Source organism: Dermacentor andersoni, chromosome 2 (genome assembly GCF_023375885.2).
Source record: "Dermacentor andersoni chromosome 2, qqDerAnde1_hic_scaffold, whole genome shotgun sequence".
Classification (NCBI taxonomy): domain Eukaryota; kingdom Metazoa; phylum Arthropoda; class Arachnida; order Ixodida; family Ixodidae; genus Dermacentor; species Dermacentor andersoni.
This window is the reverse complement of record NC_092815.1, coordinates 178,977,194-178,991,581: the sequence shown is the minus strand read 5'-3', so window position 1 is coordinate 178,991,581 and position 14,388 is coordinate 178,977,194. Positions and strand designations below refer to the sequence as shown.

General features: G+C 48.1%; 1 protein-coding gene across 3 annotated transcripts in view; it reads left to right on the top strand.

The window, feature by feature from the left end:
• Window positions 1–14,388, top strand: part of Imp (IGF-II mRNA-binding protein) — a 68,499-nt gene that overhangs the window by 27,782 nt on the left and 26,329 nt on the right. For all 3 annotated transcript variants that reach the window (XM_055075995.2, XM_050187170.3, XM_072286599.1), the window contains 3 exons: window positions 619–713; window positions 1,596–1,712; window positions 8,491–8,956. In XM_055075995.2, the coding sequence (XP_054931970.2) occupies window positions 619–713; window positions 1,596–1,712; window positions 8,491–8,956 (678 nt within the window). The remainder of the gene's footprint in view (window positions 1–618; window positions 714–1,595; window positions 1,713–8,490; window positions 8,957–14,388) is intronic.

The following is a 14,388-nucleotide window of genomic DNA, read 5'->3' as shown; positions in this document are numbered from 1 at the left end:
TTCCTAGTTGTTACAATTAAATGATTACGTAAACTAAACTAAATTTCATTTCTTTGTTTGTGCATTCGTGGAAGCTTTACGCCTGCTCTGAACACAGAAATGGGTGCTGAAAAATACTGAAGGGCATTCCCATCAATGTAAGCGGCTATCAGAGAGAGAGAGCTAATGATAAGTGAAAGGTAGGGAGGTTAACCAGGACTGAGCCCGGTTGGCTACCCTGTACTGGGGAAAGGGAAAGGGGATGGAAAGATTAAAAGAAGATAGAGTCCACTGGGGATATCATTCGGTCACTCAGTCTGGATCGCAGATGGTGACTCAGTCCGGTAGCTTTTAAATATCACAACAGCGCTTTGAAATTTGGCTATGAAATTGCTCTGCTGAGCCTAACGTCGTGGGTTCAATTCCAGTAGCAGTGGCCACATTGGTATGTGGTCAAAATGCAAGAAACGCTCATGGACTTTTGATTTAGGTGCTTGGTAAAAAACCCCCCCTCCCCCTCGGAGATTAAAATTTACTAGGAGTTCCCACTGCGAGATGCCTCATAATCAGATTAGGGTTTTGGCATACAAAAGCCTAGTTTTAATTTTTCCTTTAGCAGTGGTCGTGTTCTCCTTACAGGTGATCACCATCTATGGCAACCCTGAGAACTGCTCCACAGCTTGCCAGAAGATCTTGGAGGTGATGCAGCAGGAGGCTAGCAACACCAACAGGGGGTGAGTGGTCACTTGTTTGTAGAGCAGGACACTTGTTGACCCTTTCAGTAGACAACATTCGAAAATTCGAGAGGCAAAATTTGTAGGATCAGTTACTTCAACAGAGAAATTGGTAAATATTAAAGTAACAAAAAGGTTTACGTCATGTACACGTGTTTTATCATTCGGTGTGTGAATGAAATAGTATTTCTCTTACGTAGAAAAATTCTGACACGTTGTTAAATTTTAGCGGTGAGAAACTGCTCGGAAAGAGCCAGCAATGCGTGCAAGTAGCAATAGTGAGGTCTGCATGTGAGCACGCATACTAGTTTGATATTGCGTGATGCTTCATTCGTGACCCTAGTTGTCTCTTGTTGAGAACTTTCCACGTAGGGCATCATCTGTAGTGCAGAAAGGGCAAAAGCTGTAGCAGGCCATTTTAGGAAATCTTAAAATGGACCTATGATGTCTCAGATCGGTGAGTGCATGTGTGTGTGTGTGCTCGCTTGCACGAACACAAGCTCTCCTGGTCATTTGTAGCATCCTTCTTGCAGTGAAAGTAAATGCGCAACAAGTGTTCCACACACACGGTACACAGCATGCTGCACTGGAGCACTGTAACATATGGATTCAGGGTAAAAAGAAAAGGCATGTTCCAGCACAGGCAATTTGTCATGAGATGTGGGCCACAGCATGTCTGATGGTAGGGATGGTAGGTACAGGGAAAATGAATGGCGTGAGTGCGTCTCTTGTCTAGGTCAAGGGTGGTGCTAAAGGCTGCCTGTCATGTAAACTCCTTGACACATCGAGGCATCGCAGTACCCAGTTCCTTCTCATTATTAACGAATACAGCGAACTGTTAAGTGTCCCAGCTGTATAACTCAGCAGCTTCGGCTTGTGCAGGGATGTTCCCTTGAAGATTCTGGCCCACAACAACCTGATTGGGCGCATCATCGGCAAGAGCGGCAACACCATCAAGCGCATCATGGAGCAGACAGATACAAAGATCACCGTGTCCAGGTGCGTGTGGGAGGAAATGTGGCGTCGGCATATTGTCTTGCTTGGCATTCTTCGTGGTGGGCAAGGGTCAAAGCATGTGAATGTTTGAATTTAAGATTAAATGGCTGATAACTTTGATTCAACTTTCTGAGCACGGTAAAACACTGCAGTAAAAGCTCCTTAATTTGAATTGCTCAGCGATGCTACAAAAATTCGAATATACAAAATTCGAACTAATGAAGGTCGTTGAAAAAATATTTGCTAGGTTGAGGCACGCATATAGTTAGACGTAGTGTTGAGCGTGCGCGCACACATGCTACGTCACGTTGGCGAGAGCGTCTATATTTCGAAGCACTGGCGCAGCCAACGTAATGCAGTTCGGGGTTCGAGGTGCCCGATGTCGAGGTGGCTCTTTCTCCATCTGTGCTTTCATCTCGCCGACTGCACTGTCCCACAGTGCATGGCACAGAGAAAGGTGCCCACGCTGCTTTGCTGACGGTTACAGACACCCGTTAAAGCGGCGCACGGGTTGGCGATCGTTCTGCAAATGCTCCGAAGAGCGTAGCCAACGGCATGTGCTTCGAAGTATAGAGAGGGCGGCTTTTCGGCTGGCGTAGCGCTAGCGATGTACAGTGCAGTCCACTTATAACGATACCACGTATAACGATATATCGGTTATAACGATGGGTCGACATGAGAGTGTCATTTTATGCATTAGGTCTATGGGGAAAAAAACCATTTATAACGATAGGTTATTCACCGCATATCGGATATAACGATCAAAATTTTGCAGTCTGGACGGCGTTTTCCGTGCCAAATAATCGTAATGTTTGCGTTGCTTAGTTCCCTGAAACGAACGATGTCGAGACGAGGCGATGTTTACCTCCGTAAGTTCGTACAGTAAAAGCTCGTTAATTCGAACTCGTGGGGGACTGAAAAATTGTTCGAATTAAGCGGAGTTTGAATTAACGAGCGGGCGGCAAAAAAAAAAAAAAAGATGGCCATTGCATTTGGCTGCTAGGGCCGAAGCCAAAATAGCCATATCTGGGATCGTCATCGAGGAATACGCACTACTACTCTTTGAGGTCGGCGATTGCGGGTATTAAAATCATGCGAGTCCAAACACCAAAGGAAATAAAGATATCCAATCAATTTATGCGCCTGGAACTAATGATAAATGTACCCACGTGAGCGTCAGGCTTAATGATGAAATATGACACTATTTATGCTTCAAAAACATGTTTATTAACAAAAGAATAATGATCGAAGCATATCAACATGAAAAATAATCGGTGATTTGCATTTGTTTGCGCTTTCTTCGCCGCGACTCGAGAAGCATTGTCTGCAACTTGCCCAACATCTCCAGCGCAGCATCCGAATTCTCATCGGTGGAGAAATAGCGCGCAGCCAGATCGAGTCCCGATGCTGCTTCACATGCGCTCGGAGGAGGCAACGGATCGTCCTCTTTGTCGGACTCGTCGTCGCTGTCAGGCGTGCTCGCCGCGCGTGAGTCGTGCTGCTGACTGGACGCAGCCTCGATAATCTCGGCGTCAGTTAAAGGCCCCGTTGTCTCCACGCCGTTGTCTACGTCGACAAAGCTCTCGAAGTCCACACCCTCCGATAAAACAGCGTAGGCAGGGTCCAGCACGATGGAGCCATCATCTTGATGGCTCCATCGTTCAACCGCCTGCAATATTTCAACTTTAGTCTTTAAATCCTTTGCCGAGTACTTTCCACGGCTCGCCATGATCGGCACAGTCGATGAGACGTCAGCGGCGAGATACCACACAAACGAGCAAGCTCATGCAAAATGCGACAAGAAAAGACTACTCGTGCATTCCACCGATCGCAGCCGCCGCAGCGCAACGAAAACCTGAAACGGCTTGCTCCGGAGCATCGGCGGCGGCGGCGGCCGCGCGTCAGAGAAAACCTGCTACGGCATGCGCCGGAGAGTGGTGTGCAGCGAGCGATGAGCGAGCGCGGCTTCGGCCGCTTATCTGTTTTTTCTGCCAGCGTCCGCTGCGGCGTACGCGGTTGTTGCGACGCGCGTCTTTTCTTTTCTTTCTTTCCTCTTATCTTTGAACTCTCCTCTATCTGCACGCGGCAGCGGTGATGGCTCGGCCTGAGCCAATCGGCAGGCCCGTGCACTTTCCTTTTCATCCTTCCCTCAGTCGCAACAACAACAACGCCGGAGGCTCAAGCAAGGAAATTGGCGGCTCGCCTAGTGCGTGCAAAAATGCGCGCTGGCTTATTTATTCTCGTCGCTGTGCATATTAAAAAAAAATTTCAATGCATTGTACTCGTTACGAGGCGACTTCTATTTACGAGAAGCAATGTCGGCTGCCAGCTCCTAGTTCGAATTAACCGACGTGAGTACTGGTACGTTCGAATTATCGGGCGTTCCGGCCCATTGATATACATAGGGCTTTGCAGGGACCCGGGCATCAGTTCGAATTAACCGGCGGTTTGAATTAAGCGATTTCGAATTAACGAGCTTTTACTGTATCTGCCGCCATTACCGCGCAGCGCGTCTCGCCCCGCCCGCACACGAGTAGGCGCAGCCAACGTTGGCGCAGCGCGCCACAAGATGGCGCTAGCTGCTTCATGCGCGTCGGCCACAGTCGCGCCGAAAGAGAGAGAAAGAAAAAAACAAGCGACAAGCAAAGCGGCGCGGTGGCGCCCGTCCCGCGTCTCTCTCGCGATAGCAGGCGGCGAGAGAGACGCGCTGAAGCCACTGAAGCACTGAAGCCGCTGACGCTACTGAAGCAGCGTGCAACCAACGGTTCAACCCAGTTCGAAGATGGCGCCGACAAAGCGCAAAGCTGTGTCGCTTGACACGAAGATGGATATTTCGCATGACTCTCGATGCGGCTTCAAGGTGAGCACCCTCGTGAAGAAGTATGAGCTCGTCCAGTTAACGATATCAACCATCTTGAAAACCGGGAGCACCGTGATTGTGAAGGCAGGAGCTATCAGCGGCCATTCCGATCAGCGGAAAAGGGGTTAGAGACCCTTTGTACGCCGATGTTGAAGAGGCGCTTTACCAGTGGTTCATCACCAATTGCTTCAAGAAGGTGGGCTTTGTGCGTAAGGACGAACTTCCCCAACCCGCTGAGACCGACCCGGTGGAAGTCGCTGACATAACCAAGCTCTGGGAGCTCGTTCCTACTGGTGACACAGGTGGTGTGTCGAAGGAGGAGTTTTTGACTGCAGACAGTGCTGCCTCATTCTGCGATGAGGTCACCGACGAGGCGATCGCCGAAGATGTGCTGTCTCGACAGACGCAAAGTTGTGCGACGGTGGCGACGGCATCAGCGACAGTGACAACGAGATCGACAGTGGCTCCTTGACCCCGACCACGATGTCCACGCAAAGTGCACTGTCGTCGATCGACTCCGTAATTGATTTTATGCATGCTAAAGGATTGCCGCCAGTGTTCGCGCAGCAGCTGGAATCCATGCACACCGCGGTTGTGAAGCTGAAGCTGCCGCAAAAGCAAGTGCAGATTTCGGACTATTTCGGCGCGCCTAATCCTTGACACGGTCATTGGCGCTAGAAATAAAGTTTGTTTTTCACGGCCTACTGTATACGTCATCTATTCTTTAGAGCAAGTAGCGAATTCGAGTTCAGAGCTGCAAAGGTAAAGAGCGCAAACGCGTTTAAACTTTTTTTTTTTTTCATAACTGCAGTCCAGATATAGCGATCATCGGTTATAACGATCATATTTTTCGTCTTTCTCGATATCGTTATAAGTGGACTGCACTGTACACCGAAAACGTTGGATTATAAACACGCCTTTGCGCCTCCAACACACTCTGCACAGGAACAGGAGCTGCGCTCTAAATTGCACTCGCGAAATGCACCACACCTGCCGCGACGTTGGTCTCCGTTGTACTTTCGTAGCTGTGCCGGCTGTGCACTGATGAGTTCCCCAATACGTATAGATGGCATCCAAACACGTATCCCAGCGATGCTTTCCTTTGAGTAATAGCCACAAATTTCAAAGGCTATGCTTTTCGTACTGTGAGCACCGATAAACGTCGCGGCCGCCATGCTTCAGACATCACCTGGTGCCGCTTGTCGGCAGAACACCTCGTGGAGAAAGAGCATAGTTTCCAAGATGTAACATGAAAAGAGAGAGAGAAGAAAAAGAAAAACAGCGCCACGTTTGTGTTTTTATCTTGAAGTTCTTAAGAGAGAGAGAGAGAGAGAGAGCTGACCTGCAACAGAGGCGTTGGCCATGCGTGGCCAGCTGCAAATGCGTCTCTCCAGTCAGGTCTAAACAAAAGGTTGCAAATAGAAAAAGCAAAGCTTCGCGGCCCGCGCCGCAATGCCACCATCGCCAACGCGCTCTTGTGCACTAGCCCTCTCCCCATCCCTGATGGCACGGAGTTCAAATTATCGGTGGCACTGTGGATTTCAGTGGGTACTAGCGGGATTTGTTACATATTGCTTTCAATGAGTTGTTGGACGGGCTGCGGCGGCTACTTCAATTATCCGAAATTTTTAATTATCGAGTTGTGAATTAATGAACTTTTACTGTATTGATTTCCACTTCATGTGGCTAGAAGGATTATCTAAATTATTCAAATGTTGAATTAACGTGAAATAGTCTGAAGGGAACGACAAATGTTAAGAGATGAGGATGCCTTTATCCAGAGTAAAAGCCCGCTGATACATTCCTCGTTCATACATTTTTGCAGCTGTAATGTTGCTTAAGCCTGGTCTACGGTAAAGGTACTTATGTATCAGAATCCCCTTTGATATGTCGTCGTTCGCACATATTAAGTTGACATGAAATGAAGAACTTTAAGAATTGTGTGGCAGATAGCACAATTCTAATCCTTAAACTAAGCATGCACACGCTGCTTTTGGCAGCGCGCGCACATGGACTTCTGCCAAACCACGTGCTAAGCATGCCCTTAACTTCATTGCTTAAAGAGGTGGACACGACTTGCCCGGTTAATTGAAACACATAATGAACAAGTGAAGTTCACCTATGAATTTTGACTAATTACTTTAATACATTGCAATTTATTAATTGTAGCTGGTGAGGCTGCAAGGCACATCCAGTGGCAACAAATTCTATGTATGGCACCAGTTTCGAGATATGTACCCTCAAACGTGCAGTACAAATGCACTGTTGTTCCACTTAACTTTTTTTAACAAACCGCCTTTTTTGTGCATTGAAGCATAAAATTAACTGGATGGCCAATGTATTTCATCGCACACCACGATGCAACTTCAATAGCCAGTGACTACAGCGCCGCCGCTACAATGAAACCTCATTAATTTGGAAAATTAAATCAGTTGAATTCGTTGTCTGGTTCCAACTTGCATGTGCGTTATTTGATAGAAGCAAACTTGTTAATTCAGAAGTATTTGGCCACTCATCGGCTAATTCGGACAACTCTCGAAGCTTGGGGAATGCGGAGCGCTGCAAATGTGTGACACAGCACAGCAAAAGCGGCGCTAGCTTTCAACCTAAACGAAGCAGCGGAGTCTACATTGCCAGTCATAAGCGGAAATCGTATGCGAACATATGTCTGAAGCATGGTCTATTTGTTCATTTACAGCCCTTATTCTTGCGTTTACCGCTATGCAACATGCCACGTTGGACACATGCCCTAGTAACTGTATAGTTGGCTTTCATGATCGCATTGATAGTGACTGCTGTTTCGTTGCAGCAGTTGCAGAAAACAGCATTGTTTCGACTTGGTGTACGCGTCGGCTCTGTGGTCGTTGTTCATGATCGCGTCGATAGTGACCATAGTTTCGTCTGCAGCGGCAAGCTGTAGTTTCGTTTCGCCCTAGTGCGCCACGTGCCTTCATGACTGCATAGTCGTCATCCATGATCACGTCGATAGCGGCTGTGGTTTTGTCCACAGCAGTAGTTTTGTTCTGGCTCTGTATGTGTGTAGGGCGTGTGCTCTCGTAACTGCATAGTTGCCATCCATGATCTTGTCGATAGCGACCGCGGTTTTGGCCGCAGTTGCAGCAAACAATAGTTTCGTTCTGACTCGGTGCGTGCCTCGGTCTCGCAGCTTCAGAACCGCACGGTCGCCGGCCATGATCGCATCAACATCGGCCGTGGTTTCATCTGCAGTGGCTGCGGTAAACAGTAGTTTCGTTTGACTCGGTGCAAAGCTGTCAAAAAAAGCACTGGCTATATTATGATAGACGGCAACCAGGACCGCTATCTTGTACGCGTTCAAAAAGCCGACATTAAGTTTCGCCTCGTGCGATTGTACAGGTCGCACCGATATCGCGGCCTAAGCCAATCTAAGCCAAACGCGTGAGGTGAAACCGAATTTTGGCTTTTTGAGTGCGTACAAGATAGCGGTCCAGCTCACTGGCGTAAAAATAATAGGGATTTGGCGTGGGGTAGTGAAAAGCGTGTCTCAGATGAAGATGCATGCTGTGGCCGCGTTAAACAAGTTTCGTAACCTTTGCCACTAAGAGCATTAATCAGCCATGAGATGACGAGAATTCCAGCTTGCATACTGCTTTTGTGCAAAATAGTAATGGGATTGGCTCGCCCATTCATTCAGTAAACAAAAGCGTGTTGACATACTAAGCATTTGTTAATTGTTTTCTTGATACTTTCCATAATTCGTCATTCGTTCCGGTGAAGTCTGAATTAACAAAGCTTTATTGTATTGGCAACAGAATGTGTCAAGAAGCAAAAGGTGCGGTCGTGCAAAAAAAATCAGTACAGTCTAGCATAATGATCTTTTTTTTTTATGGCTGTTGCACCTTTGTGATTCTGTGTCCCCTTGTTCTTCTTCACTCCTGGCAGCCTGCATGATGGCAGTGCCCTTCACCTGGAGCGGGTAATCACCATCAAGGGCAAACCAGAAGGCGTGTGCCGCGCAGAGCAGCTGGTGAGCGCCAAGCTGCGCCAGTCATACGAGAGCGACCTGGCAGCGTTGGCGCCCCAGAGCCTCATGTTCCCCGGGCTGCACCCGATGGCCATGATGTCGGCCTACGCGCCACCGCCGCCTGTGCACGGCCCCCCTGCACGGCCGCCTCACTACCGGGGTGGAGGCGGAGGCGGCCCCTACCCGCACCCGCCTACCATGGGAGGGGGGGGCTACATGGGGGGTGCCACGCACGGTCCCATGGGGGGCTACATGTCACCTGGCCACGGGGTGGACAGGGAGCTGGTCTGCCTGTACATCCCCAACACGGCTGTGGGCGCCATCATCGGCACGGGTGGAAGCAGCATCCGCGACATGATCATGCTCTCGGGGGCCTCCATCAAGGTGGGTGCCATGCATGTTTCTTGTGCAGGATTGGTCATTCGTATGTAGTTGGACCTCGCCTTAATGAAGCGGTGCTTCCATCAACATCAATGCTTCCATGAACATAAACACCAAACACACTAAGGAGCGGCTCACTAGACTGTTTTCGGTGTCTAATTGTGACATGCACTAGTGTATTGCTGCTCCCCGAACATGTCGAGCAGCTATCCTTCCTTCATGACAACATTAAATAGCTGCAGTTGTGATACTGTCAAGCAGTAGTGCTGTACTAGACAATTTTGTTAACCGAAAAGCATAATTTTTCTTTACATTATTTACTGTGCAATAAACTTTTCCTTTTCTTTTCGAATCTCTGGTGGGTGAAAAAATTGAATTTTTGCAAAACCAATAATATTACTGTATTTACTCGATTTTAACGCAAGTATCTTTCATGATTTTCGTTACTTCAATTTGACTCTCGCGTTACATTCTAGTAATGGCAATACAGTCGCCGTCCGATCAATCGGACACTGATAATCCAGACATGCTTGGTAATTCGGACAGCTTCGTGGCACTACCAATGGCCCCATAGACTTAATGTGTAAAGATGATCGATATCTCGCGCAGCCGCCAGCTCTGTAATCAGTTATCCGGATTCCGTGTCTGCAACAAACGCCGACTCTGCCGCCATTATCTCCTCTGCAACCCCAACAAGACATCTATGGTGTCAGAGAGCCTAGACACCAAATATGGCCTCAGAGATTGCACATTAGAAGGTAACCCCTGAGGCTTTGCCTAGGTCGCAGCACGATGCCTCAGAGATTTAACTGCAAATGCCGACCTTCGAGGCTTTGAGGCTTTGGAGTATATCAAAGTTCGAAAGGCAATTGTCATGGGACATGGTTTGTTTCCTTTAATTATACACCCATGCACCCTCCGTCTCCTATCGCAGTATGAGCACCAGTGTGCCTAATAACTGACTAACTTGTAAATACGTGTGAATAAATCTTGTGGAACTTCCTGCTCGTGGGTTAGCTCAGTGCACATGCGCCACTGTAGCCAAGTCCTCAATCCAATTAGCTTCCTTTAATTTGAACTCCTTTTAACCCTTTGATTGTCGAATTATTTTGAAAAAAACTTTCCCAGGTGGTCAAATTACTTTATTGCGGATCTTGAATGTACAAAATGTATAAAGTCTGGAATAAGTAGTGAAAAATAATTAGGAACAGTATTTTTGTGTCGGCATCACTCAGAACTGCAAGATGTTCAATAGTATTTCCGAGCGTGGTACTCCTTGAAACACGGATCTACGCACAGCGCCTTATCGCAGTCTGCACACCTAAAATGCGTGTCTGTTCTCTTGGAGTGAGGAGTTGTGTTGGCGCACACATGACATCTCTGCGTGCGGCTGCCTTGGGCAGAGGTCTGAGGCACCTTCTCGCTTAAGCGCGTTGCCGCAGAGAGCGAGAATACCTCGTGAGCGGTGGTGATAAGCTAAGAGCAGTGCCAATCAAGATAGAAATCAACTTCCACCGCCCCTGCGAGAGCGTGCCGACAAAGAGAAAAACCACGTTTCGCGCCTCCGTTGCAATCACGTGGCGGAACCGAAACCGCGAAAGCACGTTGCCACTGAGAGCGAGAATACCTCGTGAACGGCGCTGATAAGCAAGCTAAGAGCAAGCAGCGCCATTCAAGATAGAAATCAACTTCCACCGCCCTGCAAGAGAGTGCCGACAAAAAAAAAAAATAACAGACGTTTCGCGCGCCTCCGTTGCGATCAAGCGGTGAAACCGAAACCGCCAAAAGGGCGTTGCCGCAGTCTGAGCGATGCGCTGAAGCTAGCAATCGGTTGTTTGTCTCCCCAAGACGGTAGCACCAATTTCGAACGCATCTTGTAAGTGCTAAGAGGTGGCAGCACCTCCCGGTGAGCATGCATCGTCATTATGGCGCGAAATTTCAAACGGAGGGTCGGAACCGTACCCGTACGGCAAAGACCTTGCGGGACAAAAAATCGCCGCCGTACATGTACGGCTAAAACCTTCAAAGGGTTAAAGGGGGACACGGCTTTCGCATCGCGAGAAATTGCCAACAAATTGATTTTTCGAAAATCACATTTTCAGTTCCTATAACCCTTTTTCTATCTGATACCCAAATACCATCACTGTAAACCAGTTAGAGGTGCTCTAAAAAATTCGTTTTATCAGCCAAAGTGGCGAAAAATCTCGCGGAAATCAAGAAAGAACAGCGTTTTTCAAGCCGCAATATCTCCGGAATGGCGCGACCGAGCGCCGCCATCTTGGTCTCGTTGGAAAGCGAATTTCTCCGTCTTCAAATTTGCCACTTCAGCGATCTCCTCCATACAGAAATAAGCGCACAAAAAGCAAATGACTGAAGTTCGTGCCGGAGTCTGCGATTGGCCGCGCCGCCATGTGACTCCAGCGCGGTTCGCCATTGGCCCGGCGCTCGCGTTGTCTGCTCGGCTCTTCGCACCTCGCGAGTCTGGACGTCTCCACTCGCCGTAATCTCGACGTGTCAAAACGGGCGCTATGCGGACATCGCAGTAGCGTGGCCGATCCCTACGCTTGTGCACGTTTCAGACTCGTAGCTAAGCATTCCGAGCATCGGCGACGCGGACTTCGCGACCAAGATTCACGCGTGGAATCCTCGGACATGCGGCTAGGCCTTTTAGCACTCGGTGTTTCGGAATTCGTGACGAAGGACATCGGGCACGCCGCTAAACATTTCGCGCATAGGGAGTCTCCGACTCGGCGACCATGCACATCGCACGCGGACTTCTCGGACCCTCACCTAAGCATTTCGTGCATTGGCGCCGACTGTGCGAATAAGCGCATCGAGTGTCGACTCCTCGAGCCCGTGGCTAGGAATTTCGCACGTCGGCACATCGGACTGCCTGAATAAGCGCGTCAAGTGTCCACTCCTCGATCCCGCGACTAGGCATTTCGCGCATCGGCACCTCAGACTGCGCGGCTAGGTACTTCGCGCGTTGGCACCTCGAACTGCGCGACTAAGCACATCGGGCGCTCGCATCGAAGGAGCGGCACGCATTATTCTTCAGCATTGAGGCTGCAGTGGCGGAAGCAGGAATAAAATTCAATGCTGGCTGCAGAAGAACCTCGGCAAGCATTTTGCAAAAACTCTCGATGAACCCTGGCCAAAAGTGCATGCAGCGCATGGAGGAAAAAGACCGGCGCCGATCAGCTGCATCTGAACACAAGCATGCATTGGCAGAAAATGTGCAGTGCTTATTCAAAAAGCGCCACAGAGGTACTAATGCCCAAACTGACTATGCCCCAGGAGCCTACTAATGTTTTGAGAATGTGTATGTGCACACACTTGTGACTCTTCACAATTAAATGTGACATTTATTTGTTTACTTGATTTTCTTGAAATACTAATTTTGCACACCCAGCAAGACATTTACTGTGACATATCCGTAGCTATCATAGATATAATATTAATTATTTTTGTAGCATGAAGCTAGATGTTTGGAGCACCCAACATAGGAAGCAGTTTTTCAAGTTCCTTTGTTTAAAGTTTTTTGAATTTGTCTTTTGTGTAACTAATGCATGGCCACGTTCGAAACAATGGAGTTCAGTGCACTATAAAGTAAGAAATATTGATCCAATCATAAAAGTTCTTCCTATGTTGGGAAGCTTGTGCTTTCTGCTATTGGTCCATATGTCATTTGTCTATTTTTGTGCAGCGGTTATTTGTCTATTGTAGTAAAAACAAGACATTGTAAAAAACATTGTTTTCTTAATTATGTAACGAAATAATGAACCTACAGAAAAAATAACTGCAACTTTAGAATCGGGAGAAGAAACTAAATAAGCATGCCAATTTTTATCACGTTTGGCTCATAAGTAAGTAATAACTTTTAATCACCACGTCCCCCCTAAATTCGAACATATTTTTGGGCCCTTTTAGTTCGAATTATCGAGGTTCGACTGTATACAGCTGGCAGCACTCTTGACACTGATGGCAAGCTTGGCACAGCACCAGGAACACTTGTCGGCGACATTTTCTGTGCCAATTCACGCGAAATTTCGCGAAAGTGAAACTATATCTAAAAGGGATCTCCCAAGGAAGCTGCCTCCGGTGACGATAAGTGAAGAGAACTTGTTTTCGAACTGTGATTTATTGAAGAAAGGTACCGTATCTTTGTCCTTCCATCTTGCATAACATTTGTGGCATTTTTTAAAAATTTCATGTCACTGGAAAGTCAACCCTCATGTTAAACATCACGGTCATGCTAGCTTTAAGTAAATACGATCATAATAAAAGAAATATTCGGTTCAGTTCACACTTCATTTTCATTATTCGAGTTCGCTTTTATATGGAAAAATTTTATACAGTCGCTGACCGTTTATTCGGACCTCACGGACTGCGGAAATGTCAAAATAAACAGATGTCTGAAAAAGCAGATTAAGAAAAAAAGAAATCCTTTATTTCCACGCACTTATTTGGGCTCGGCAGTAGGCTTGAAGAAATCGTGAATGCGCCATTGCCCGCTGTTCCGTTTACGCGCAATCAGATAAGCCTGAATCTCTGAGAGGGCCGTACGGTCACTATAGGTGGCTGAAAGCACAGTCACTGCTTGAACACGCTCCGCATGCGACGGCAGCATAGCACATGGTGCGTCATCTTCCGACTCGGAGTCATCGTCCGGCAGTGCAGCAGAAACCTGACGAATGATCTCGACGTCGTCGAGTTCCGCGCATGTCAGTACAGCAGTGTACCTGTGAAACTGTCAAATGAGACGGTGTCCGGAATTGCAATGCAACCACTGCGCAGGTCTCGGCAGAACATTTTCCGCGTCAATAGGGAGCACATCGGAAGGTGACAAATCTTAGGCCTCCCGGCACCCGTTTGCCGGCATTCCCCAGCGCAGTCTGCGTTGGTACTGTCGGCGCCATTCGACACTTGACGCAATGTTTCCGTATGCTGCGTTGCATCACCGCACCCTCGACACAGCACACAAAGCAAACACCATCACGACGCCGACACCAGTCACACAAACGAAAAATGTGGCCTACTCGCAGCATCATGCACGAAGAAACAAATCAGCTGCTGGATTGTCTTGACACGGCTTACTAAGCTGAGACCGGAACTGCTGTAGCCACTCTATCGAAGCAGGCAGGAACGATGATGATGAGCGGGGATTTGCAGTAGCGCCACTTCGTGGAGCAGCAAGGAGGCTCCGTTCAAAACAAAAATGCCGTTTAGCAATCGAGTTGGCTCAAGGAGTGTCCGACAAATCCGACGAGAGGTTGCAAGGTGTCCGAACTTCCGGCAGTTATACGTTATGGTCTATGGGGAGAATGGCGGTGCCGTGAAGCAGACTGAATAACCGTGCATGTTCGAATTTTTGGAGTCTGAAAAATCAGTCGGCGAATGTATTCACACGCCCACAAGTTTTACATATGCTAGCA